The 25,595-nt window shown below is 57.1% G+C and overlaps 12 protein-coding genes across 12 annotated transcripts; 7 read left to right on the top strand and 5 right to left on the bottom strand.

Moving 5' to 3' along the window:
- Positions 1 to 328: 328 nt before the first annotated feature.
- Positions 329 to 1,528, bottom strand: CcaverHIS019_0102470 (uncharacterized protein; the record flags this gene model as incomplete). The annotated part of the gene is made up of 2 exons (XM_060598200.1): positions 329 to 440; positions 474 to 1,528. The coding sequence occupies 2 exons, from the start codon at positions 1,526 to 1,528 to the stop codon at positions 329 to 331; spliced, it is 1,167 nt and encodes a 388-aa protein (XP_060452795.1).
- Positions 1,529 to 4,570: 3,042 nt separating this feature from the next.
- Positions 4,571 to 6,205, top strand: CcaverHIS019_0102480 (uncharacterized protein; the record flags this gene model as incomplete). Its single annotated transcript, XM_060598211.1, has 3 exons — positions 4,571 to 5,202; positions 5,297 to 5,480; positions 5,513 to 6,205. The coding sequence occupies 3 exons, from the start codon at positions 4,571 to 4,573 to the stop codon at positions 6,203 to 6,205; spliced, it is 1,509 nt and encodes a 502-aa protein (XP_060452796.1).
- A 612-nt stretch (positions 6,206 to 6,817) lies between these two features.
- CcaverHIS019_0102490 (uncharacterized protein) lies at positions 6,818 to 9,102 on the top strand (the record flags this gene model as incomplete). Its single annotated transcript, XM_060598222.1, has 6 exons — positions 6,818 to 6,976; positions 7,031 to 7,309; positions 7,503 to 7,675; positions 7,838 to 8,091; positions 8,128 to 8,406; positions 8,807 to 9,102. The coding sequence occupies 6 exons, from the start codon at positions 6,818 to 6,820 to the stop codon at positions 9,100 to 9,102; spliced, it is 1,440 nt and encodes a 479-aa protein (XP_060452797.1).
- Positions 9,103 to 10,549: 1,447 nt separating this feature from the next.
- CcaverHIS019_0102500 (uncharacterized protein) lies at positions 10,550 to 12,274 on the top strand (the record flags this gene model as incomplete). The annotated part of the gene is made up of 4 exons (XM_060598234.1): positions 10,550 to 10,812; positions 11,118 to 11,151; positions 11,288 to 11,479; positions 11,603 to 12,274. The coding sequence occupies 4 exons, from the start codon at positions 10,550 to 10,552 to the stop codon at positions 12,272 to 12,274; spliced, it is 1,161 nt and encodes a 386-aa protein (XP_060452798.1).
- Positions 12,275 to 12,595: 321 nt separating this feature from the next.
- Positions 12,596 to 13,584, bottom strand: CcaverHIS019_0102510 (uncharacterized protein; the record flags this gene model as incomplete). Its single annotated transcript, XM_060598245.1, has 2 exons — positions 12,596 to 12,955; positions 13,150 to 13,584. 2 exons carry the CDS (start codon positions 13,582 to 13,584, stop codon positions 12,596 to 12,598), a joined length of 795 nt encoding a protein of 264 aa, XP_060452799.1.
- A 714-nt stretch (positions 13,585 to 14,298) lies between these two features.
- cdc16 (uncharacterized protein) lies at positions 14,299 to 15,472 on the bottom strand (the record flags this gene model as incomplete). Its single annotated transcript, XM_060598256.1, has 7 exons — positions 14,299 to 14,458; positions 14,496 to 14,585; positions 14,626 to 14,683; positions 14,718 to 14,808; positions 14,840 to 15,126; positions 15,159 to 15,276; positions 15,308 to 15,472. 7 exons carry the CDS (start codon positions 15,470 to 15,472, stop codon positions 14,299 to 14,301), a joined length of 969 nt encoding a protein of 322 aa, XP_060452800.1.
- A 382-nt stretch (positions 15,473 to 15,854) lies between these two features.
- RFC2 (uncharacterized protein) lies at positions 15,855 to 16,686 on the top strand (the record flags this gene model as incomplete). The annotated part of the gene is made up of 7 exons (XM_060598267.1): positions 15,855 to 15,857; positions 15,892 to 15,906; positions 15,939 to 15,959; positions 16,132 to 16,255; positions 16,331 to 16,428; positions 16,465 to 16,540; positions 16,580 to 16,686. The coding sequence occupies 7 exons, from the start codon at positions 15,855 to 15,857 to the stop codon at positions 16,684 to 16,686; spliced, it is 444 nt and encodes a 147-aa protein (XP_060452801.1).
- A 1,121-nt stretch (positions 16,687 to 17,807) lies between these two features.
- On the bottom strand, positions 17,808 to 18,035 carry CcaverHIS019_0102540 (uncharacterized protein; the record flags this gene model as incomplete). Its single annotated transcript, XM_060598278.1, has 1 exon — positions 17,808 to 18,035. The coding sequence occupies one exon, from the start codon at positions 18,033 to 18,035 to the stop codon at positions 17,808 to 17,810; it is 228 nt and encodes a 75-aa protein (XP_060452802.1).
- Positions 18,036 to 19,012: 977 nt separating this feature from the next.
- CcaverHIS019_0102550 (uncharacterized protein) lies at positions 19,013 to 20,393 on the top strand (the record flags this gene model as incomplete). Its single annotated transcript, XM_060598289.1, has 2 exons — positions 19,013 to 19,999; positions 20,049 to 20,393. The coding sequence occupies 2 exons, from the start codon at positions 19,013 to 19,015 to the stop codon at positions 20,391 to 20,393; spliced, it is 1,332 nt and encodes a 443-aa protein (XP_060452803.1).
- A 1,380-nt stretch (positions 20,394 to 21,773) lies between these two features.
- Positions 21,774 to 22,250, top strand: CcaverHIS019_0102560 (uncharacterized protein; the record flags this gene model as incomplete). Its single annotated transcript, XM_060598300.1, has 1 exon — positions 21,774 to 22,250. The coding sequence occupies one exon, from the start codon at positions 21,774 to 21,776 to the stop codon at positions 22,248 to 22,250; it is 477 nt and encodes a 158-aa protein (XP_060452804.1).
- A 1,488-nt stretch (positions 22,251 to 23,738) lies between these two features.
- Positions 23,739 to 24,413, bottom strand: CcaverHIS019_0102570 (uncharacterized protein; the record flags this gene model as incomplete). Its single annotated transcript, XM_060598311.1, has 1 exon — positions 23,739 to 24,413. One exon carries the CDS (start codon positions 24,411 to 24,413, stop codon positions 23,739 to 23,741), a length of 675 nt encoding a protein of 224 aa, XP_060452805.1.
- Positions 24,414 to 25,064: 651 nt separating this feature from the next.
- CcaverHIS019_0102580 (uncharacterized protein) lies at positions 25,065 to 25,514 on the top strand (the record flags this gene model as incomplete). The annotated part of the gene is made up of 2 exons (XM_060598322.1): positions 25,065 to 25,292; positions 25,332 to 25,514. 2 exons carry the CDS (start codon positions 25,065 to 25,067, stop codon positions 25,512 to 25,514), a joined length of 411 nt encoding a protein of 136 aa, XP_060452806.1.
- Between the last annotated feature and the right edge of the window lie 81 nt (positions 25,515 to 25,595).

Consider the following 25,595-nt stretch of genomic DNA (forward strand, 5'->3'; position numbering starts at 1 on the left):
TTATATATGGAGCACTGGCAAGAGCACTACGTCATGGTCTCGCACACAGAAGGAAGACCGAGCAGAACATCTCTCAGGCACCCGCGTCATCTGCCAGCTCTGGAAGCACCTGGTCCAGAACCATCCTTCATATCATAGTCTTGCATCGTTCATTACATCGTTAATGTCCAGTCTTGGTTGGTGTTTCCTGGCCTCGACGTGACGTCCGACTCGGAGCAGAATTCACACTCTTGAGTTGCCGAGATTGCCATCTTACCTTCCTTCCAGCTTTCCTTTCCATCCGACACGCGTCATTCTCAGATCCTTCTCTGTTCGGATTATTGCACGCCTACGCGTAGGCCCAGCGCAGACGGCCGGCCACGGGCGGACAACAGTGACGATGGTGACGCAGCGGCTCCATCTGCGGTCTCAAGACGGCCCAGAAGCGGAGTGTAATGGCCCTAATGTCAGTTATGGCTCGGATGGAGACTGACTCGCAGAGCTCCCGGACGATGTCGAGCAGGTTGCGGCTTTCGTGCGGGTTCAAGTATCGCGGGCGGGATGGTGAGGCGGGAGGCCGAGTACCCCGAGTGAGGTGGCGGAAACGCACTGATGAGAACTGGGACTGGTCGAACATGTGCAGAACTGGCGGGGTGATGGTCGGCGAGAAGCGGAAAGGCGTGTACGGGGAGGCGAGCTGGTGAATGTCGATCGGGGCTGAGTGGTAGCGCCTGTGGGAGGCACGGGGAGTGTGCATTGGCGAACGTGCAATGGGGGGGAACGGCACACACTCGCTCTCAGCTTCATTGTAGGCGGTTTGCCAGTCGTCGCTGGCGTCTCTGATTTCACTGACAGTCTCGAATGCGTGGTCCGGAGCGATCCAGCGCGCCCACCAGCTTTTTTTGACTGTTCCTGACTCAACTTGCCTGGAGCTCTCACTAGGACCAGAGACAGCGAAGAAGCCGCTGAACGCCGCCAGGCGCCCGATTAGAGAGGAACGCGGCGGGCTGTAGGGAGGGAAGAAGGTGAGTTTCGGTGTGGGAGGGTGGGACGTGGACGTGTGGCTGGGGAAGACTCTGCGGCGCCACGTCTCAGCGAGATAGGGGGCGGCGGAAGGAGTGTATGCAAACTCGGCGGTGGCGGGTTCGGATGTGATGGTGGTCGAAGGAGTGTGGCCGGGAGTGATGGTGGAGGGAGAGACTGAGGGTGTGGAGGTCGGGCAGGCCTTGGAAGTCCAGGAGGTCTTGGAGACTTTGAGGGGTTTGTAGCGCAGCGCAGGCGACAGGCGAGCAGCTAGGATGCTAACCGGTGACGGGGACGGGGATGCAGTGGCGGTGGGCGGGAAGATGGGCAGCCGGGGGCGGACAAGCGCAACGCGCGGCAGGAGACGCGAGGTGGAACGAGTGGGGGTGGGAGTGGGAGTGTCGAGGAACGGGTTGGGGCGTCTGGCTTGAGCGCGGTGCGCCAGGCTACCGACGGGCGTCGACATGGGAGTCACCGTACGCGGGGGGCAAGCGCCCAACGCAGCGCGGAGGCGAGAGAGCGGCATGCTTGAGGTGGCTGCGGTGTGTGAGCGGGTGAGTGGGTGTGGGTGTGGGTGTGAGTGTGTGAGTGGGTGAGTGTGTGAGAGAAGTGAGTACGTGAGCATGATATATCTTCTGCGAAATACGCGGCGGGAGTTGGAGTGTCGCGTGAAGGCCTGACGTCTTGTTGATTGATGAGTGCGAGACGTTCAAGTGTTGTGTGCCGTTGATTCAAAGGGCGGGGTGTAGATTATCGCGTCTAGATGGCATGGATACTCCATCACTTTTATCTCCGAGCACAACGGAGATGATACATGTATCAATGACAGATCGTACACACTCTCGACGTGGCCTAACTGCCGATATGTGGTGGGGCGGAGGGAGCGATAACGATGATGACAGGTCAGAAAATTAGTCACATGGCAAGTATGTATACGTTACAGCCACTGACGCCGCGCCACACCGTCGCACTGAAAATCCACTCAGAGAACAGAGAATACAAATACAAATACTGCATCACTCGCCGTCGTTTGCCGAGCACTTGTGCAGGCGTGTTCCGCGGCGATTAGGTCTTGCGTCCGTACGCCGCGCCCTCATGTGCAGTGCGCCACGGCGCGGCCCAACAGCCGGATCTGACATGGAGATAAAGTAGTACAAGCCAACAGAACTCAGCATGTCCGGTACACATAAAGTCTCAGTACAAGCCAACAGAACTCACCATGTCCGGTAGACCCGACAAGTTGAGACGTGTTCTAGTTCCCGCACAATCACGCATGGTCCGCCTCGAAATCGCAACATGGCCGACCGAGGACATCTGCGAGTCTGATACCAGACGGTCATGAAGGTTGAGGCACAGCTCCTTTCAGTCTGAAGAGAGTGACCAGCGTCGAGCAAGTGGAATTACGTTGGGGTGCTTGGGCGATGCTCAAGGACGATATAGGACTGATCGCCCCGTCGAGTATGGCAAGTTGTGAGATGTCTCAGGCCGCCTTGCCTTCTCAGTCGCCACCGTAAGAAACTGCCAGCTTCCGCTTCTCATCTAGAAATAGAGTTCACACCGGTGTGTGGTCGCCACAATCCTCCCCTAGCCGTGTTACCCCCGCTCAAGATTCTTACAATCGTTTGAAAGCGAAACAGTGTCAGTCTGACCGCTTTGCATGTTCAGTTGATATTCGATACCAGCTCCCTTTCGATACGATACTGTTTACATCGACGACGTTGCGTATGTACAATACAACTATGATTACCTTCTCCCGCCGCGACTGCGAATGTGGTCCGTGTCCGTGTCCATGTCCGTGTCCGGAAAATATAATCAGTCGTACCGATCCCCATGGAGGCACTGCAGAAACCCAGTCCAGCAACCGGCCTCGTCGTCGTCCTCCATGCGCTCGGGAGGTTTCTCACTGTGGTCAGGCACGATACCCTGTGGCACGCACCTGCGTCGTGACCGTCCCTCCGTGTCAGTCGAGAAGCGTGATAAAGTAGGTGGGAGTCTAGAGTCAGCCGCAGGGGTTGCTACACTCACATCTGACGAGCCTGGTTGTCGAAAGAGCTCAGAGTGGGTCCGGCCCGCAGTGGTCTAGGGCTCGAGATGACACGCCCGCGAACTGGCGGTGGGCTTTTGCTGTTGAACGGGAGGCTGGAGAGAATCTCGGCTTTGAGTGAGGCCGAGGGGCGACGCACACGAGGCTTAACCCAGGTCTCGGATTCCACTGCCACTGCCTTCCCCCACACATCCGAGTGGAGGAGGGACGTATCGGTTTTCTGGTGGGCCCAAGTCGAGGTGAGGGGAGGTGGGTACGGTGAGGAGCGGGGCTCGGTGAAATGGGCCGACAAGGGCGAGCGTGGTGACAGTGGCGCACTAGATGAATGGTTGCTGGAGAACAGGGTACCCGGCATGGAAGGTATACCAGAAGATGTGGGTGTTGGGGAGCGGCTGAAGCCGAGGGAGAGGCGGGGAAAGGAGGGAATGGGTGGGAGGGGAGCAAGGCCGCTTTCCCATGAGTCGGTGGAGTGAGTACGGGCGAGGGCAGGAGGTGGAGGGGTAGGGCGGACGAGTGACATTGTGGGGTTGGGGTTCCTTTACGAGGATGAGCGGTGCCGAACCGGATAGACCGTGATGAAGGAGCGTAAGTAAAGATAGTGAGAGTGAGAGTGGGAATGGGATGGTGGCTCTGCGAGTCGACAGATTAAGAAAAAGGAGGAAGGTCAAGATGGATGAATCCAACGAATAGCTTCCAAGTGCCATTGAGTGTTGAACCTCCACTCTTCCTACAGTATACAACGAGTCCAACGGTTGATGCCATCTGTAGCTCTGTAGCTTGTCTGTCCATTTGTTGTAGTTGTTGTCAGGCAATCGCGCTTCGACCTCGCTCATCGTTTCTCATCTGGCCTATGATTGCCTGGTCGCCTTGACAACCGACGTCCCGTCCCGGGGTTGATCACTTGGCTGACTCATGTGTGATGGAGTGATGGAGTGGTGGAGTGATGGCTCAAGCGAGGATGGTCGCGTAGCAGATCGTAGAGGGTTGATGCTCAAAGGCTCAAAAGGTCACAACTGGAACACGAGGCCCTCGTCACGTGCACTCTCACATGCATGTAATGTTTGGTTAGGGTCAGTTGTAACAAGTACGTAATATCAATATAGCGATAGTAACCGTTGCGATAATAACAAGGAGCCATCTGTCATCCATCTTGGATAGCTTGGATTGCACAGCCCAGCAAGTACGCCACATTCCCCACGTCTTGAACAGCTCCAGCTTCAACGCCGCGCCGAGCCTCACTACTTGTTGCCCTTTCATGCCTTTCAGTGCACAGCCGCCCATCGCCAACTCGCGTGCCTGGTTCGGATCAACTCTATTTATCTTACGGCAGGACTGTACAAGTTGACAAACTCACGCGACGAGGCGGTAAATGACCGCGCGGCACCCCCTGTCATGTCACTCACTCACTCACTCACTACAAAGTGCGACTACCACATCCTTGGATGCCCAAGCTTCCCGAGATCATAGTCTCGTCACCTCACCCATAAAGAACCTCCACCTCGCCTTCTGTTCTTCCCATCCACCATGACCGAAGGAGACACCCTTCTCCCATCTAATGGCAACGACAAGAGCTACGGCGCTGGCTCGGGGACGCACACGCCAACCAACGCCGCAAACTCACCCCGCCCCAACACAATCTCCCTTCCCGCCAGCCCCCAGCCGGATGACAAGGCGGCGGTCCGCATCGTAACGGCGGCAACGGTCATCGGGACGGAAACGCAACCCAAGACCACAACCACAACCCCACCTCCAGAGTCCGAGTACCCCGTGCTGGCGTGGGACGTGACCGACACTGGAGGCGCAGGGCACCACCTGTGTTTCCGCGCGTCGCAGTGGCACCTGCTGGGCCGCGACCTGGGATGGGTCTTCGCGCATCTGAATATGGTCCCGTGGATCGTCCTGCCTATGACCTACGACAAGAGTGGCCCAAACAGCTCAAGCTTCCTCGCGGTGATCGCGCAGGTCATCATGATCCCTTTCTCCCTCATTCTTACAGTCGCCTTTCTCACTAGTGCCGTCGTGGGTATCCCGCCGCTCATCCTCGCACTTGGTGTGCTCCTCCTCTTCATCTGGATCGCCGAGAAAGCACAGGGTGCCACGACCCGGTTCGTCACCTCTGATGATGCTGTGGGGACCGACACGGAGGCGTGGTTCTTGTGAGTAACGCTCGAGCCGAGGCGAACAGGACGCGCGGAAGCGAACAACGCCTGAGCATGCCCAAGTTCTTATCTTGAACGTTACTGACCCCAGCGTCAATGGTGTTATGACGACCAACAGCGGAGCAGAGGACATTGCATTGCGCCTGCATGAGCTGTTCAAGCGCCCGATCACAGCGGTCCTCAACCGCTCCTACGGCCTCTGGTTTGACCTCCTTGAGTGCATGATGCAGCGTGACCTGCTCCTCACTACAAGCGACATCCGCGTCGGCTACAAGGTAACCAACCTAGTTGTCTGGGCTGACGTCAGACTGTGCGTAAGGCGGTGCTCGACACACGGCGCAAGCGTATTGTCATCATCGGTCACAGCCAGGGCGGGATCATCTCGTCCGCCTGGGCTGACATGCTTCTCACCGACGTGCCGGCCGAACTCCTTGCCCGCGTCGAGGTTTACACGTTCGCGTCGGCCGCCAACCACTTCTCGCGCCCGGCGGCCGCGGCAGACGGGAGGGGTCAGACCTTTGCGCACGTCGAGCACTTTGCGAACGAGTACGACTTTGTCGCACAGTTCGGCGTGCTCGGCTACGCGCCTGCTCCTGGTGGGCAGATGGAGGCCGGCGACGACAGGAATGACCCCCGTTGGGAGCCGTGTACTCCGGCCACGCCAGTCAACAATTCGGCGCCATGGGACGGCGCTAGAGACGAGGAATCTGGTGGCGAGGAGATGGGTCGGGATATCATCGCGTACGACCCGTCCAAACTCTCACTCAAGGAGAAGCTCGCGCTCGCCAAGCCCATCTTTGACAACTGGCAGGGCGAGCTGTTGCCTAACGCCATCGGTGACTTTGGCGGGCGCGTGTTCCTGCGCATGAACCATTCCGGACACTTGCTTACGAGCCACTACCTCACCTCTCAGCCTGGCACTTCGATCCTCGACGACCCTGTTGTCCAGAAGAACTCGCAGCTGGTTACCTACCTGGGCGGGCAGAACGTGAAGGCGTAGCGGTAGTCTAATGAGTTGGCATCGTGAATCGAGTATGTTGATGAGACCAAGGGATCGTCTCCAGGCAGTTGGCCTTTGTAGGCAGTTTAGTTATGCGTGTCGATCCCAGCGAGTCATGATGTGGTGAGCATTGTCATTGAGTCTGATTCGTTTCAAGCCTCAGGCACACGGGTAAATCGGCGGCCGGTCTTGAGATGCTGTCCTCGGAGATGTTCCCAATGCTTGAACCACTGCCCCTCGTTTCTCCGCGCGCAGCCGATCTCACCCGCGTCGCTAAACGTAACCGCTTTTCACAGTCTTTCTTCGGGCAAAGCTTGAGTGCGTTATTGGAGGAGCTGACGCCACACTGGACCCCTGACACGTGGCCCCATTTGACCAGCCTCAACAACTTCGGCAGCTCGGCATGGGCATTGCCTCTCGGCCTCTATGCGGGCAAAGCCTTCAGGGAAATAGCTGCCCGACGTCCACAGTCCACATGTCCGGGTTCTATGGGTACCCAGCTGACTTGAGACTTTTCCGAGGAGGTTGGAGCAACGGGTACTGAGTGGGACCGGTAAAGACAAAGACAATGACAAAAGTCTTTTAGCTTCTGTTCATCACTCACTACTCACCATGAGCGAGAAGAATTACGAGCAAGACCCCGCAGACACCGAGGTAGATGCGCGTGAAGAGGTCAAGGTCGACGAGGCGGCGTTCAAGCGCGCGCTGCTCAAGCTCGACGTCATCTTCCTCCCCGTCCTCACGTTGATCTACTTTCTCAACTTTTTGGACGTGAGTGCTCCTCCTCCCTCTCTCCTTCCTCCTTCTACCCCCCCCTAACACCAGCGCGCCAACATCGGCAACGCAAAGGCCGCAGGCCTGACCGAAGACCTCGGCATGACCGCCAGACAATACTCCATCGCACTAACCGTCACCTACGTGCCCTACATTGTCGCCGAGCTGCCTCTCACCCTTGCGATCAAGAAGGTCGGGCCCAACATTCTCATTCCCGTACTTGTGATTTCGTGGGGCCTCGTCACGACGTTCCAGGGCTTTGTCACGAGCTACCCCGGTCTGTTGGTAGCGCGTTTCTTCCTCGGCTTGACTGAGGGCGCTATCCTCCCGGTAAGTCGGTGCGGAGCAGCTGCAGTTCAAGTGCAGCAACAGCCGGATGCGGCCGTAGAGAAGAAGAACAACAGGCGGTTGGCGAGCCAAGCGAGCTTCGCCGAGATTGTGACACGGGTCTTGAAACTCGAGACACAACTCGGAGCTGCAGAGCTGCAGCTGCACACAGACAAGACGACATGGCTAACCCCAGTCCTCAATGACGTACCTGTCCAACTTTTACCGGCGCGCGGACATGGGTAAGCGCGTGGCGTTCTTCTTCTCGGCCACGTCGCTTGCCGGCGCGTTCTCGGGCCTCCTCGCCGCCGCCCTTCTCAACATGCACGGGCTTGGTGGTAAGAAGGGCTGGGCGTGGATCTTCATCATGTGAGTTGATGCGAGTGCGCGTGGGTGTACGTGCGGGTGAGAAGTGTGGGGTTGGTGCGAAGATGTTGGCCCAATGTGGCCCCGGTCTTAGCCCAACCCGACTCCCCACCTTCCCCGCCTTCCATGTTGCGCGCGCGGACCCCAAACCCTCCCTGACCCCAGCGAGGGCCTCCTCACCATCGTCTGCGGCGTTGGATCCTTCTTCATCCTGCCCCGCACCCCTGGTACGGCATGGTGGCTCAAGCCTGAGGAACGTGTGGCCCTGGTAGCCGCCCTCGAGCGTGACGCCCCCATCGCCGAGCAGAAGGAGAAACTCACATGGTCAGCTTGTGTCAGTGCCCTCAAGGCCCCGCAGGTGTGGTTCATGTTCACGCAATTCTTCGCCTCGGGCGCAATGCTCTACGGCATGGCGTACTGTGAGTTCCCACCTTTGATATTCTGACCATCCCAAGTCTCGCCAACAATCGTCGGTTCATTGGGATACAAGGGGACCAAGATTCAGCTCATGTCTGTTCCACCGTATGTGGTTTCGGCCGTCTTCGCCCTCGCCTGTTGCTGGGCATCGGATAGGCTCCAGATGCGCGGTCCGTTCGTCATTCTCTCGTCGCTCGTCAGTGTTATCGGATACGCAATGTACCGCGGCAGCACGGATAAGCATGTTCAATACGGAGCGCTTTTCCTGCAGGTCATGGGGGCGTATACTGTTGCACCGCTTCAGTCGACCTGGATGCGTGAGTACCTAAATGATCGAGCACGGGCGCAGAACAGAATAGGGACCATGCCATTATGGCGTCGTGTTCCCGTTGTGGCGTGTCACGGATGGTCACATCTGACTGGCGCGCCCACGCGTGCACGGCATACACATTGCACACATTGCAATGTTTGCATGCCGCGAGTTTATGGCGCTGCACCGCCAAGCCCCGAGAGTCGACCAAGCCTCGGGCTAAGGCCGGGTGCCGGAAACGCGAAAACTCGGCGCCCTCGGCAATCTTGGCATTCCATTCCATGCACAGCACGTCGTGGCCAACACGTCGGCGCGTTCACGTGCCAAGCTGCCAAGCTGTCAAACAGTCAAGCTGTCAAACAGCCAAGCCTGTCCCGAAACTATCTCCGAGGCACTGCTAACGCCAGCCAACAACCTCGCCCCGTTCTACCGCCGCGTGACCGGTATCACAATGGGCTTCATCTCCACAAACTCTGGGGGCATTCTCTCAACGTGGCTCTTCCCCAAGCCTCCGTTCCACAAGGGTGCGGATGTTCTCTTGGGCATGTCGGCCAGTATTGTGATCTGGGCCGCGGCGAATATGGCCTACCTTGGCTGGGAGAATAAGAAGCGTGCACGTGCTGGCGGATTCGAGGGCAACGCTGCGCCTGGAGATGACGGCGTGCCCGGAGACCGCAGTGTACACTATCGTTACATTTTATAATACCGGAACGCACACAGGGGTGAGAGAAGATGAGTTTCGACGGCATGTAGGGCAGGTGTTTGCGAGGCCAGATTAATAACTATCTTTGGGTGGCGGATGCATACGTTGGCCATGTCTGAGACCGAGCTAACCCTTTGCAGAGCTAGCCAATCGCCAACACTTGAAACAAGCTCGAAACGTATCAGATGGCTTAAGCCTTTGGACATGATTAGGGAATTGGGCAATTGGGCAATTTGGAAAAATGGGGTTGTAATGGTTAAATTGGACTAGACTGGTGGCTTTTCTTTGCCCTTTTGCCCTACCCAGCCTTGCCCACGGAATTGTATTTGCAGTCCAAACAGTGCATTGTTTGGTGTGGTATGCATTCATGGTGTAGCCGGCTGCCCAAGGCATGGGCCATGGTCCAATGGATGCAGCGATGATTGCGCCAAGCAAACTTTGGGTTGGCCAACCATGTTTGCACTTGCAGCCAAGGAGTGGAGGTTGAAATGCGATCTTGGCTTGACGTCAGTAAGCTCAAGAACTTTGTTCGGGACATCTGTATCCAAACACTGACCAGGTCAATTGGTGGGCGCTTACGAATGCCCACTACTCACACCCACGGAACATGATTCATGAACAGCCAGCCTTCTTGTGGGCGGTGGGAGCACGAGTTGACCCGGCAGCCGGCAGATGGCAGGGCGCAACGTTCAGGGGGTCAGGTACAAGTACTACAATATCTCGAGTCATATAGGCAACCCATCCGTTCCTAAATAGCCCTCTCGAATATCCTGTCCAACAGGGTCCACTAAAGATGGGAGGGGTTGGTCAGGGACCGTTGATTGTCTTGGCATCCCATCAGGGACAGATTATCAAGTAACCTTTTCATTGCTAGTGTCGGCTGAACTGTCAACTGTTAGGAGCAGCTTGGCTTTGTATGAATGACGAGTTAATGGCCATAGGAGACCAGGATCGTTAACGTACAGTACAAGGGGCGAGCAGGGTGCAGACATAGGGGCGAAGAATGCAATCCATTGGTGGTTGTCCTTGCGTCCTTGCACGAGAACAAACGCAAGCACACAACCCATGCAACCTACGTCCTCTGGTCCAAGCGCCAAGAACATCTAGGGTTCTGTCCCTACCTCCCTAATACAAAGTAGCCGTGCCTCTTTGGCAGCCAACGTTACCTCACTCTAACTGCAGGCTGACGGCTAGATTTCCCACACAAATCACCCCCCCCCCTCCCCTCTCTCCCCGCAAAGAAGTGTCAGTGTCCTCCACAACGCTCGGAACACTCGAACACTTGGCCCATCGCATCCCAACCAGTCTTACATACACCTCTTTCCCTTCCTACCTCTAGGCTCTCTCTCTTCTACATCTTTCTTACCCCACCTCTCCTATACACACACTTCGGGCTTTACTTCTATCCTCAAGCTCTTCTCTACCTCTCATCATCCTCACGTTCACTATGTGGTCTCTCCTCGCCCTCGCCGGCGTGGCCACCGCCCAGGTCACCGCCGTCTTCCCCAACGGTGACACCAACCCCGCCAAGCCCGAGTTCTACCCCATCGGCGCCCAGGTCAACCAGACCTCAATGTCCCGTCTCCTCACGCTCAACGGCATTGACGACTTCTGCCTGTACGGCCCCCCCGAGGAGGGTCCCGACTCGCTCATTGGCAACGTCGAGCCCATTGTCGTGGCCTACTGCAGCAAGCCCCGTAACAACGCTCGGTGAGTACTGTCGTATCCTGCTATGCGCCGAGTCAAGTTGCGCGAGCAAAGAAGATTGAGCTTGCTTTGTGGTGGTGGCGGGAGGCATTTGCCGGAGACGGAAAGGAAAAAGCCCCATCCAACCTTCCCTCGGGGAACCAGAAACCTTCCCTCGGGTAACCAGGGATGCAGGTATATGCACAGTGCAAACGGTGTACCTATGCACAGTCCCGCTGCCGCCACTCGGGCATAGCCGTCCCTCGGTTGTCTCTGCCAGCAATCGTCCCGGTTCACATGCATACGAGAGCACTATCGCTGACTGCCAGTCTCATCCCCGACGGTGCCATCCACTCGGCCCACGTGAGTTGAATTTAATTTATGGGAATCGCGTCGTCACCTGGCGACCTGCGCCCAATCCGTGCCTGCTGCGCTAAAATGCCTCACGCGCCAAGAAGCCACTCATCACCGCTTTGATCAGACACTGACATCCTCGCAGCTCATCAAGACGCCGCTCTACGTCCAGATCTCGGGCATGTGGGACGGCACCACCGCCAACATCCCCGCCGGTGACAGCGGTGGTGAGCTTGACCCCCACGGTGCCGAGAACAAGGGCAACCCGGTCGGCGGCAACGTCACCACCAACCTCGCCAACGGCCAGGACATCTTCTACGAGGAATGGATGATGTTTGTGAGTGCCACAGTTGTCGACTGCGGAATGGAATGGCAGTGTTCAAGGCCGGGCATGCGTAGTCTGCCAAGCCGAACTTGCTTCAGTCCATTCCAAGTGCCTCTGAACTGCGCTAACTGGCAGATCTCTTTCGACCAGTTCTGCCTCCGTATTTGCACTGCTGAGGACCCTGCCAAGGGTGTGACCGCCGCCCTCCAGTGCGAGCACGAGCTCGACATTATGGGCTGCCGCTTCGTCATGGCTATTGAGGACCACTACAAGTCGAACAACACCTTCACCGAGTGCGACGGTGAGGCTGCCGCTCCCCCCGGTCTCTACCCTCTCCCCGGCGGCGGCTACTCGACCTTCCGCCAGCGCTTCACCGGCACCTGGACCAACTCGGCCGACAACTCGACTGGTATGTTCACCGTCGGCCAGACCGTCACCCCTTCGGCTCCTGCCTTCTGGCCCAAGACCTCGAACTGCTTCACCTACTCGACCATCTCGAACGGTGTCGACTTTGCCAACCTCATGGTCACCGCTGCCCCCACTGTCCTTGCCAAGGGCGCGTCGTCGGTCGTTTCCGGCGTTTCGTCGACTTCGCAGGCCGTTGTCACCACCCCCACCAAGGTTCCTACTATGGCTTCTCAGGCGCCCTCGGCCACCCCCCTCACTGACTCTGAGGGCAAGGTTACCGGCACTGCCGCTGCTCCCAGTGCCTCGGCCTCCAAGCCTGCCTCGGGCGCGTCGGGCCTTGTTGTCCCCGCCATCGCTGCCGTCGGTGCGGTCGCGGGTGGTATCCTTGCTGTCTTCTAAGTAACTCTGCTCTGACCTAGGTAATACCTAGCGCAGTCCCCCCAATACCTTCCTCAGCCCCCCATTTGGCATGATTACCATAGCGGCATGCCGCTACCCCCCGGACATTAATCGATTCGCATGCCCTGTGCATTGTCGCTCCTTATGCACCATTTCATGACAAGGCCAAGCTGCGTGGTGGGTCCAGAAGTCTGTGGCCACCGGCGGAAGGAGGAAGAAATGAAGCGTCCGGGCGTAGACAGCCTCGGACCTTGCGCACGGCGCGTCAGATGTATACATGGCCAGAAGACATGATCTACAGACATGGTCTCTACAGGGTAACTAACAGTGGTGGCAGCAGGGAGCGCCGGCGCCGGCGCCTGCAATAGCCTCGATGACCTCGCCAATGGCACCAGCAAGGTCAGCCTCGAGGGACGTCTTGCCGTCGTCGCCCTTTGTGGACACGTCGTCGAGCTTGGACACGTTGTCGTCGAGCTCGCTAACCTTGTTCTCGGTACCGTGGCCATTTGCGGCCTTTGCGTCCTTTGTGTCCTTTGCAGTGGCAGCCTTCTCGGCCGCAGCGACCTGCTCGGGCGTCGCCTCGCGCGCAAGGTCGCCCACGGGCTTCTCGTTCAGGATGTGCAGCTGGAACAAGGCGTGGCGGAACGTCGCGACGGGTTGCGAGATACACGGTGCGATGAGCTGGGGTCAGCGGGATCGAGGTGGGGAATCGGTTTCATCGTCTCCCGTCAACTGGACACCATCTCACTTTTATCGAGGCCTCTTGGCCTCCCCCCTCCTACCGCAACCAACCACGGCACAAACCTCCACAACGACAACGACAACGACAACACAACCACAGCCACAACCACGCCCACAACCACAACCACACTCACCATCTTATTCCACCCCAACAGGACGGCCACGCCACCCATCAGCACCACTCCCCTCACCACGCCCTTGATAGCGTTCTTGGCCGCTGCGGCATCATACTCCCCCACGGTCGTCGTGACCAGCTCATGTTCTTGCGGATCCACCACAGTCTTGCCCGTGACGACCCGCATCACGATCCCTTTCACCCGCGCCACGACGCGCGACGGCTTGGTCTTGATAACCGTACGGTCGTTCGTCGCGTTGACCTTGACGAGGATGTAGACGAAAATAACAACAGACACGAATTGGATAAGGAGATAGACGACACGCAGGTTCCGGATGGTCGTCGAGTTCGTGATGTCCAGCTGCTTGGTCACGGCAGTCGCAGCGACACGGACGGCCAGCATCGTCCCGACCTTGTCGAGGACCTTGCGGTTGCGGAGCGGTGCTGGGATCATGGTGGAGTGAAGGGTGAGTGGTAGAAGATTGAGATTGGGATTTTAAGATGGGTGACACGTCGAGCTGCGCGAGATGTGCGGGCTGCACTGCGCGAGATGCGCGGGCTGCGTGTGCGGTTTCTGCGGCGCGTTCCGCTAATCGGGCCAGGCACGGATTCTAGTCTGCAAAGGTATCCAGATCACGCGACCGGCTTATCATATCAGACCGTGCCATCTACAAAAACACTGCAGCGACAGTCTGCACTGCGCAAGGCCGTCATAGCACTGGCACCGACTGCATATCCTGAATCTGCCCATGCCTTACACGAGGGTATTGTATCCATGCAGCCATATTGCTACTTGGCCAAACTAATATGCTGGGCTGGTGGCGCGCGACGTATTGTGGTAACTCAAACCTGCTTGCTTCCTCGGCAGACCACAGACGCTTGGCATAAAGAGGCTTGGCTTCCTTGACAACATCAACGACTGCGGCCGACCTTGGCCTACGCCTTGGCCTACGGCCAACGAGGCTGCCTTCCTCAGCCTCCCTCCCGCCTCCCCGCGCCTCCCCTTGTCTCCCCTTCTCCTCCCGCCGTATATGCTGACTGACGGCATGCGGACGCTCGGGGAACACTTCTGATTCCCTATTGGGTGTGACATGATGGCTCTCCGCCAAGCTCGACCTATTATACAGTGCTTGTACATCTACAGGTGACAACGCCAAGACCACCCGCCCTACATCCCAGGCGGTAATGGCGCAATGTGCACCGGATGCACGGGGTGCGCGACAAGCTCCTTGTACACGTCCTCTGGGATGTCCTTGACGAGCGCGAGCGTGATGCCTATGACGGCGCGCGCTTTCAGCGGCGGGAACGTGCGCAGGAGCTTCATTGGCCTGGTGTCAGCCCGTGCGAGTCTTTCACCACACGCACGACTTGGTCGCCATCAGGTCCTCGCGGATGAGGAGGAGCTGTGCAATGATACACAGAATGTTGAGGTGCACGCCAAAGGCGAGGAGAAAGCTGGAGTCAGTCAGACCCAAGAGACTAAGAGATGACTCACTCCCAGAGCCGGATGACCTCCTCTAACGGCGGCGTGCACGCGCACATGGTCAGCACGGCTGCTGTCAGCTACATGAACAATAGACACCTCACAGGGAAAGGCGTAGATCTGGCCTGTGAGATGGCAGCCTCGAAGGTGGTCTTCGAGCTCGGGGTCGACGATGCGGAGACATTTGTCGAGGATCTGTGTGAGCGTTTGCATCACTTTGGCTCACCTCGGCACCACGAATCGCGCCCTCGGTATTAGTGCCCAGGACAAACTGAGGAATACCGCGCTCGACAAGGGCGGCGAAGCACGCAAACGCCTCGAGCTGTGATGGCATCACATACAAGAACGGGGCGGCGAGCGCGTTCATCCCCTGGACATAAGTGAAGCTCCTCTCCCCCGTCGTGCACTGGCTCTTCCACGCGAACGCTTCCAGTAGCCGGATCAGCATCTCCTCCTGTACACGTCCTTGAAATAGGCTGTCGGTGCGAAAGGTGCGGTTCGTGTCCTCCTTGACTGGCCATCAGCACACTCTAGCGGAGGGTTACTCTTTAAGGAGACGGCTGACGGGCCGAGGCCGACATAGCGCAGGTAATCTTCTGCCCCGAGGTGGTCCACTTTGAGCAAAAGTTTCCAAATGCGTGGGCGGAGGGACGGACGGCCATCCTAATGTCAGCTGAGCGGTGGGAACGCGTACGGGCTCGGGGATGCCTTCTGTGAGGATGATGCGGCGGATGCGTTTCTGTCCGTCCGCGATTTCAGACGAGGACCGGTAGCGCGCAGCAGGGTATGCGCCGGGAGGCGAGAGGAGCGCGGCGAGCTGGTCGTACACGTCGCCAGAGGGCGAGGTGCAAGGTGCCATGGTGGTGATAGACTCGTCGGGCACGACGCGAGCGCAGGGGTCAAGTAGCTAAGAAGTCTCTCGGTGTCTCGCTGGCCAGAGGTTGTGGGGCTGGCAAAGGAAAGGTATCTGAAGTGGTGGGTGCAAGAGGGTTGGGTGGAGGGTTGTTTGGGTGGCAAGTCCAAGTCTGGATCTTGTGAACACGGATTTGTTGACGGCACTCTTTTGTTGCCTCCACTCTCTCCACCACCCATCCATCCCCGTCCGCCGCATTGGCACTCGCCTCGTACGTCCATCCACCGGAGCCCACCACATCTCTCCATAGCCCAGGAACAGAGCTGATCCAAGCCCCGCTGTGCGATGGCTCGAGCGCGCAATGCTCAGTGCGGAACTTTCAACTGACATGGTGAGCTGGAGGCATGGTCACGAGCTGACAACAGGACAGGATAACTCAGGTGTGCAATCGACGCTATCCAGCTGACGACAGCTGCAAGATGCCATATTAGACGTGAGTCGGTTGTAGCCTTGGCGTCGTCGAGGAAGCGTCGTCGAGGAAGCGTCGTCGAGGGAGATTGAAGATTGTCTCGCGCCGAAGCACCTTCCCTCAGCCATCAAACCCTCTAGCTCCAGCGTGTCGGGCTCTCTCTGAGCTCATCTGCTCCCATAACAGCTCACACCAGCTCTTATCCATCACCGCCTCGTCGGTCGAGTACATCACCCACCGCACGCAGTTTGAGCAGACCTCGACAGCGATCCCCACCACACTACACACAACCCAGGCCGCGCGCCGGAAAGACTACCGTGGTAAGTATGCTGGCTTGGTTTTACGGTTCTAGCCAGCAACGTCCGCTGTCTCCTATATGGGCCCTCTGACAGCAGCCGCGATCGAGCAGTTCGTGTCCGACATCGTCCGCCGTGCCAAGGACATTGAGACGCTCATCGCCGCCCTCCCGAGCAAGGACGACAGCAGCGCCCGCGTGAGTAGCCAGCTAGATATTGGTATCTGACAGCAGGCGACGCGCCTCGAGGGGTTGCAGGTCGAGATGGTCGTCGCGAACAAGGAGTACAAGGAGGCGCTCGCGCAGGCTGGTGCGTAGCTTGAAAGCTGAGAGATTGAGCTAACGGTAGAAGAGCTCCTGGGCGAGCTGAAGGAGGTGCTGCGCGTGACGCTTGGTGACGGAACCGAGCGCAACATCACCGCCAGCCTTACACGGCTGGGCATCCCGCAGGCATAGACATGTATGGCATCGAGTATTCTCTGATCCAACGGGGCGCTTCTGAGTCACCAAGTAGCATCTAACAACTCACTCAACCTCCATTGACAGCCGAGCTCAGTCAATCTTTTCCTTGGCAAACCAAAAGGTTGCGCGCACGCTGAGTCGAACAGCGGTTGGCTCAGATGGGGATCCAAATCCACAACGAACAGTGATAACCACCTACACTATACACGCTTGTGATGGCCACGGAAGCGTGTGTTGATGCTCTGTTTTATCTTTGTCTGGAATGTATCCGACGAGCAGATGCTGCGTTGCGTTGCTGGAGATGTGGACGGGGTAACCAGCTGGACCCCAGGACCCGCAAGCGCGCAAGCCAGGCTCACAGCACTGTCCATCTCATGCTCCACACGCACGGCCACTGGAGTTATCGGCAAAGCTGAAAGGAATATATGCGTACCCCCAGGCCGTCTAGAAAAGCCTCTGACGCCTATCCTATTCAGGATAGCGCTGCCAATCTCGATCGTGGTACTGAGATAACTCACGTTGCTTCCAAGAAAGTGTTTGAGAATGGTGATTCGTCGTCGACCCCCTGTTGTCCACACACCTCGTACAGCCTCAGGCAGAGCTCTACATCCCCACGATGCCTGCAAGACAGCTGGAGGCACACAGCGGAGCAGTGAGGTGATGAAGGAGGAGCAGCGGAGCAGTGAGGTGATGAAGGAGGAGCCGCACGGATTTGGTACATCCTCCAACGGAGACATCATCGGTTGGATCGTATAGTGGTTAGTACACAAGATTCTGAGTTGCTTCAACACAATTTGTTCTTGTAGCCTGGGTTCGATTCCCAGTCCGACCTTGCTTTTGCTACTTGCCTTGAGAATGTACATGAGGGCTAGCTATGGACCATGGAAACTTGTCGCGCGACGCCCGCCACTGGCTTCGATTCAGGCAGGTCGGCTTGGCCACTGGATTCAATTCAGGCAGGTCGGCTCCGCCACTTGGTTCGGCTCGCTTCTCGTTTGGAGATGAACGTGGCGCCAGTGCGAGAACAACAGTGTTCGGTAGTGACACTTGCGAGCGGGGCAGGCGGGCGTGCACAGGCTGGGGATGACTGCACAGTAGTGCAGACGGCTAGTCGCCTAGTACATCCAACTGCGGGACATGTTGTAGATACGTTCGCGCGACGCGACGGCCTCGTAAAGGTCAGGCTGGAACTGGGGGCGCGGCGTCGGCTTGGGTTGTGGCCGCGGAGCCAAGCGCGTGAGGCGACGGTACTTGTTGGCCGAGATATCCGACGTATCGATAACCTTTGTGTCTGGTGCGAAGCGGACCGTCTTCTTGGGTGTGAGGCCTGAGTGTGTGTTCATGATGTTGGAAGGCAGTAAGTGAGGGTCAGAGATCCGCATCAGAGCACCCGCAAGCAGATATAAGACGAGACGCTGGCATGAGGTGGTGGAGTGGAGGAGTGGTGGAGTGGTGGAGTGGAGTGACACTGAGCGACGGTATCGGTCCCGAAGCGATCGGTTGAGTCAATGTTGACTCAGCTGGCCGTCCATTGCACCCACATGCTTTGTCAAGCTTTGATCCCAACGCTAGGCACTGCACTCGATCAGCATTAGCCAACGTGGAATCGACCCAACACGCGGTTCTGTCGACCGTCGGCTGGCCTCACCGATCGCCGATCGCCGAGTATTATCAGTGGATGATCTGCACCCCTACTGGAGGAATGCTCCGCGCTCCTCGTTGACGAGGCCTGACACGTGGCGAAAGCCAAAGCCAACTCGGTAGCAAAGATGCTTCCGTTGCTTGCGAGATAAGAACCATGCAACACCGCCATCACAATACCACCATCTCAGCATCACCTCCTTCGGCGTTTGCATTACGGCGCCATGCCACCGCATCAGTTCAGCCGGCCTGCCCACCGACGCCTGAAGCGCATTTCCGCTGACACCCGACACCCGCCGGCGGATGTTGGTACATCCGTCCGGGGCAATCGTACTTCCCGTGGCTGCCTTTGCGGAGCGATTGTGGAGCAGTATAGGCATGACTCCACACAGCCGCAGTTTAAGCCCGCCTCACATCTGCAGTACTGCCCACTGCGGACGAGGGACGAGGGGCGAGGGGTTGGGACGGGTGGGGACGGACAGGGACGAAGCGGAAGTACATGACGGCGTACCGCGGCTACGGTGATCTCATGACCGAAGCCATCGACGGGCATACAACAGTGTCAGACCGGATGAATTGTTCTCCATCCGCCTATTGAGCAAGTGGGCAGAACTATATAGGCGGCGCACTCTTATGGACGGCACACACACTCACTGCCTCATCCCTCCCATCACCAACAATGACCATCGAGAAGCCAACCAAGATGGCCCCCGAGCCGTGCTGCAGCTGCGGCCACCTGCCCAGCAATGGCAAGGACGATGTGCCAAGCCGCCGCGCACCGTTCCGCCCAGAGGTGCGCGACACAATCACATCCGTAATCGACGGGCTCAAGGACGAGCTCACTGACGTGTCGTTGTACATCCACGCCAACCCCGAACTGGCATACAAGGAGGAAAAGGCGCACGCCAAGCTGTGCGCATACCTCGCATCCAAGGGGTTCACTGTACACCAGATTCCCGAGGTGCCCACGGCATTCAAAGTATCGTACACGCGTGGAGTGGGGGGACGTACCTTTGGCTTGAACTCAGAGTACGACGCACTTCCCGACATTGGACATGCTTGCGGACATAACCTCATTGCGATATGTGGTGTCGGTTCCCTTCTTGCAATGCAGAAGGCGATGGACGAGCATGACATTGACGGGACCGTCGTGCTCATCGGCACACCGGCCGAAGAGGGTGCGGGCGGAAAAGTCGACCTCTTGAACGCAGGCGCTTATGACGGTATCGGCGCATGCATGATGCTCCACCCCGGACAAGGGGGGGAGGAGTCGGGCGGCGCCATCATCCGCTCCCTCGCATACCAGGGCATCACCGCAGAGTACAAGGGCAAGCCAGCGCATGCCGGCCTGTCGCCATGGGAAGGTGTCAACGCCCTCGATGCCGCTTGTACGGCTTACGTCGGCATCTCGGCTATGCGGCAGCAGTTCAAGCCCGACGTACGTGTCCAGGGCGTGATTACCGATGGCGGTGGCACTGCGCCTAATATCATTCCCGAGCGCTCCGCCATGCAATACCTCGTCCGGGCGCCCACCGCAGCTGATCTCGAAATCGTCTCCAACAGAGTCGGCAAGTGCTTCGAGGGTGCGGCACTCCAGACTGGATGCGACGTCAAGATCGACCGCGAGGTACTCATGTTCGAGCTGCGCAACGACAAGGCCTTATCTGTGAGTTATGGTGTGGGGGTCTGGAACGCAAGCCCTAGCTAACAATAAGCACGAGTACGCACAAGTCATGTCTGAGATGTGGGACATTCCCGTCCGTGTTCTCCTCAGCCAGAGCATGGGTGCCTCGACAGACTTTGGTAACGTCACATTTGCGATGCCCGCCTGTCACCCGATGTACATGATTCCGGCCAAGGGCGGCAACCACACGTACGAGTTCACGGCCGCGACCAAGACGGAGCGCGCACACCAAGAGAGCTTCAAGGCCATGGGCGCAATGGCTGCCGTCGGCCTCCGTTTCCTCGCCGACGACATCTTTGCCATGGACGTCCAGTCGACGTGGGAGACCAACATGCAGGAGGTCAAGGAAGAGGCGGCGCGTATTGAGAAGAAGTAGTATCTTGGTTGTAGATTTGTATGTTGGGATCAGTGCAAGATTTCTGGACAGGTCAAGGTTTCCGGACAGTGCAAGGTCACGAGCGCACAGCGTGTGTGATCGCAAGGAAGCGGCAGGGCATTCTGGAGCACTTTGCAACCATGCATCGCATGCTGGGTGAAAAGCTGAACAGCCTAAATCCATTCGCTCTCACAACCTGACCGTACTTCCAGCCACTCGGCCGCTCATTTTGACGGTTTTGCGCCTCTCTGCAGCCTTGAGGCGTCATTTATTATTACTACATGCCCCGAACAGTATTTTTGATAGTGCCACCTTTTGTCTGGGTTTAGAGGATTTTCGCCATGTTGGAGTTGGAGTTCGTTTTGCTCCTACGTACGTCGGCTGGTTTCTGGACGACTCTAGGATCATATGTGATAAATACAAAAAATGGCTTGGTTACACTCTAGACATGAGATGGAGTATCTCGAGTCGCTCTGTAATCACTACTCGAGGACGAGCGAAGAAGCCATTGACGAATTGCTAGAAGCGGCATGAGGCGGAAACGAGGTGAGGAGGAAGGGGAGGACGACATGGAGCCGTATGGTCAAGATGAGGGGGCGTGGGGGAAAAGAAAACCTCGTGTGGTACTGTAGTGTGATTCTCGTAGCCTCGAAACTCAAACTCCCTTCTGCGGCTGCAAGCAGCCCCTCGAAGTGCGCCACTAATCACAGACGTCCCTTATCCATGATGCGCCATCCGCTCGTGTAGGAGCCCAATAATACGGTGGTGGTATCACATGGCAACGTCCCTCATTTCCCCGATGCGGGAGGGCCGGAGGAAACGGGATGTCGGGCGAAGACGTCCAGTATCTCCGGCTCTGAGGGGTTGGTGGTCGTAGCGGGAGGTAAGAAGGGTAGTTTGTGCAATGTGTCGTTGTTGCTGCTTTACCAAGTCCGAACTGCATGAGCTGTGCAGAAGCGACGGTTACACGCCCAGAGGTTTGGTTAATTTGGCTACGGACAATGGAACGGCTGGAGCAACAACGTCATTTTCGTTTAAAGTGGTTACAATAAACATGATCCTGTCAGTCATATCAGCAATCCGTGATATGCGCAGCACTAGAGTTATCAGAACACGAGTAACAGCCCAGCACTGCCCGTGCCTGGTACATGGCATGATGAGAAAAAACAATGAACTGAGCGCCCGCGACTGATTGCCGTTCGAGTCTCGAAAAGTACTCACTTAAATCTACCAAAATGTACCGCAACAGTGAGAGCACTCTTCCACTCGTCTTCCACTGATATATAACCTCAGACAACCCCTTTCTTCCCATCTCCATCTCCTTCAAACCCCCTCCTCACTCACACCAACCCTCCTCACTCACACCGAACCCCCCTCACCATGTCCAACCTCATCCTCGTCATGGACCCGGAGCAGCTTGATCAGATCGACGAGCTGGGCCTCGAGCAAGCCGCCATCCAGAAGATTATGGACGACCACCGCAAGCGGTACAACCAGGTCGCCCGTGCCGTTTGGGCGCTAACTCTTGCTGGCGGGACGGACTTTAGGGGCTTCCACGCTGTGGTCCTACGTCTCGTCTCAGAGAACAAGGTTATCGAGGCCCTCCGCCGCGACCTTGATCAGCAGATCATCAACGTGGCGGCGGCTTTGCCCGACCTCACCGACCTCAACGACGGCGGGTGCATCAACTGCCTCGATGTTGACAATGACCAGGGCGAACCAAATGGTCTCGAGCCCACGTCCGAGATGAGCGTGAACGAGGCGCCCAACTTCAACGGGCTTGACACGGACATGGACCAGATGGGCCCCAACGACCTCCACGTTGCCGAGGGCGACATGCAGCCTTTCGCGTCATAGGTGAACCAGACCTAGAACCTTTGGCACAGTGCCCCGATTTCTCTTTGTTGTAGCGTGATGAATGTCATGCTTTTGATCTGAGATTGTGTCGATGACTTAGGTGGTTGGTCGTCGCATGTGCTTGCTTTTGCGCCTCTCCATTGGTCAGACAGCCAGTGCGGAGAACAGTACATTCATGTAATCTAGCTAAACACATCAAGAGAGGGGGACCGAGTGGTGGGGTAGTTCGAGACGGAAGACGGGTGACTCGGGTCTTGGAGCTGGTGAGGCTGAGGGCGTCATAGTGTCTGCCGGAGATCGAGGATTTACAGTACTGTACAAGCGGGAAACGCCTCAAACTATGTAAGTGGGACATGTCCCAGCTCAACGAATGCCTACGATTCTCCAACTCCCGGTACCGTGTTGGGGGACATAAGAAGTCACTTTCGGTTCGGCGAATCTTCGTGCGAACTTGTTCGAGCTTGAAGCGAATACCTTCAAACCCACACTGGCGGTTCCGATCCAAGAATTCCATGTTGCCCATGGTGCGACCAGCCCTGTCCAAAATGGACTGGAGGTGGGTGAACTCGAGCCGCATCCGATGCCTTTCGTACCTGGTTCGGGTTGGGTTGACGAGGGGGAGAGAAGGAGAGAGTACAGGGGAGTTGTTCGGAACGGCGGGCGGGTGACGCGACGTGGTTTGATGTTGGATGAGGGGTTGAAGGTGACCAGGAAGTGAGAGGGTGAGGGGGTGAGCAGGTGAGCAGGAAGGTGACCAGTGAGTGAGGAGACGAGGGAATGAGGAGGCGAGAGAGAGAGGAGGTGAGAGCGTGGGGGATGAAGGTGCTTCACGGAGAGTGTTGGAGGTTTATGTATTGCTTGAGCAGATCTCTGCCACCATCGTGACCGATGTCACAAGCCCCTCGCCATACTGTCATCTCGCCTCAATTTTGGATTACTTGGCTCCAAGTTGAGCCGCCAATTCATTTTGACCACACTGTTCAACTGGAAGCATTAGCTGCATTCACGTTCACCCTATGAATCTGGTAAATTTCAACAATTCAGACCGATCCATGTGTTTGTGGGGAAAAACTCGCGCAGTCGCACAGCCAGATGTGTAGCAATTACACCGAGGTGCAAGCTGTCTGCCGTGTGGGACGCAGTCCGTCCCAAGCTTAGAGGAGATCTACTTATAGTATCCTACTCTCGGCATAGAGGTCACGCTGCTGCTACTATAGTTTGTGTGTTAGATCTCGCCAAGTGTGCGAGGAACATGAATGTGTGGCACTCGAGCTCGGCACACGCGCGTTTTACGGAAGCCAGCTCCCTTAGGATGGAGGCGAGCTCTTCCCACATGGTGGTGAGGAAGTTGGTCATATCGATAATGCGAAAGCGAGCGGGCATGCTGGGTAGCGTAGGATCCATCTACGTTGTGGCTGAACTATTTGATCAAGTGGAATCGAAAATACAAATGCCGCGTCGATAATGTCCATGGGTCTAAGATGTCTACTATTCCAGATTCACCGTGCGATTTCGCTTGTCGTGTGGGGCTCTAGTGATATCCAGAAGGTGGTGGAGCTCATTAACCTTCTGCATCAAGTATTTACCGCGATTGTGCTCCGCCTCCAGCTGCGCCTTGAGCTGGTGAATGGTCTCAGTCTTGCCCGAGTCCAAGGTCTTGGCGATGGCGTCGAGGTGGCGACTGTTCTTCTCGAGGACGCTGTTTAGGCGATGGTACGAGCCAGCGCGAGCTTCCCAGTACCCCCTGTCCAGCTCTGCGAACTCGAGCTTGGACTTGAGGCTCTCGTGCTCTCTGTTCAAGTGGTTGTTCAAGTCCACTAAATTCTTGTTATGGAACTTGAGGTCGGCAACCTCCACTTCAAGTGTCTTGACATCCGCTGTAAGGGCACTGTTCTCCTCCTCGAGAGTCATATCCTCTGCATCGAGAGTCATATCCTCTGCATCGAGAGTGTTGCCCTGCACCTCAGGGACGTTGACCTGCTCCTCAGGGGCGTTGTCCACCTTGAGAGCGTCTTTCGGTGACTCCGGGACTAGGCCGGGCCCCGCGGGCTCGGTGCAGTTGGGGGGATGGGAGGCGATGTCGTAGCCGATGACTTGGAGGCTCGGAGTCGGCAGTACGAGGCTGGAGTTCTCGATGGGCAAGGTTTGGTTCTGGGTGGACATGATGAGAGGTTGGATGATTGAGCCATGGCCACTGGCTTCTCATTATTATATATCTCAAATGCTGTGCAATTCGTTTGAGGATATTGTCCCCCCCAGATCTTAATAGATGACCTGTGCTTTGTGATTACAAACCGACGGCAACGCACGGGGATCATGGGCCTGATAGTATCACTTCCTACCATCCTCGCCACCCTCATCACCCTCATTTAACAAGGATGGAAGCGTGATGCGGGTGAACAAAGCCCTGGTTCATCAAGCCAAGCGAGCATGAGGAAGCACGCATGCTAGCACAGCTTGTTGATCCCTCCACACTGTGGCAACACCCTCAAACATCAATCAGCGATTTGTCGACTTCTGGTTTTGTCGGTGCAAGTTGCAGAGCCAGCCTGTGAATCGAACCCATATCCCCAAGTCAACATGTAAGTCTCACACTCACTTTATATGTTTGGATGAGTTGATGTGACGAGGAAATGACGTTGAAAGGCGCAGACTGTCAGTCGCCACCCAGACCGACCTCCACCTCCACCGTCTACTGTACGAGAGCCTTTGGCTATGATTCCAAGGTGGCCCAAGTCACATTCCTCGTCTCCCAATCTCTCTTGCTCTCTCTCTCTTCTCTCTCTCACCCTTCCTTCTTCCTTCACACCCACCATGCATGGAAACCGCTTCTCTCTTCTCACCGAAAACGCCAACTCCAGCAAGCAAACGACAACCTCGAAACAAACCCCTACTACCAAGCCTGCCGCCATCCAACCCGACGACAAGGTCAGCGGCGGCGGCCCTAGTGGCAACCACGGTCGCGGTCGCGGACGTGGTCGTGGAGGAGCCGGAGGCGCAAGTAGGTTTGTTGGTGAAAAGGTCGTACTGCAGGCGGAAGGGGTAAGTCTTATGACGGTATCCCGGGTTAGCTGACGCCAGGCCAAGCAGCCCCAGCAAGCGGACTGGGGCAAGGCCTTTCGCCAGATGGAGGCCCAGCACGTCAAGGAGATGACCGACCCCAACCCCGCTTCAGGATGGGACGAGACCCCGAAGGACAAGTACAAGCGTCTCCTCGTTGAGCGCTGGCGCGTCAACGTCGTCCCTGGAGCACCATACCTGTAGAGACGACGGGCGTAGATGTGCGCGTGTAGTATATCTAACCAAGCCAATGTATACATAGTAGATGGTCCTTCGAGGCCGTGT

The sequence above is a fragment of the Cutaneotrichosporon cavernicola genome (genome assembly GCF_030864355.1).
Source record: "Cutaneotrichosporon cavernicola HIS019 DNA, chromosome: 1".
NCBI lineage: Eukaryota > Fungi > Basidiomycota > Tremellomycetes > Trichosporonales > Trichosporonaceae > Cutaneotrichosporon > Cutaneotrichosporon cavernicola.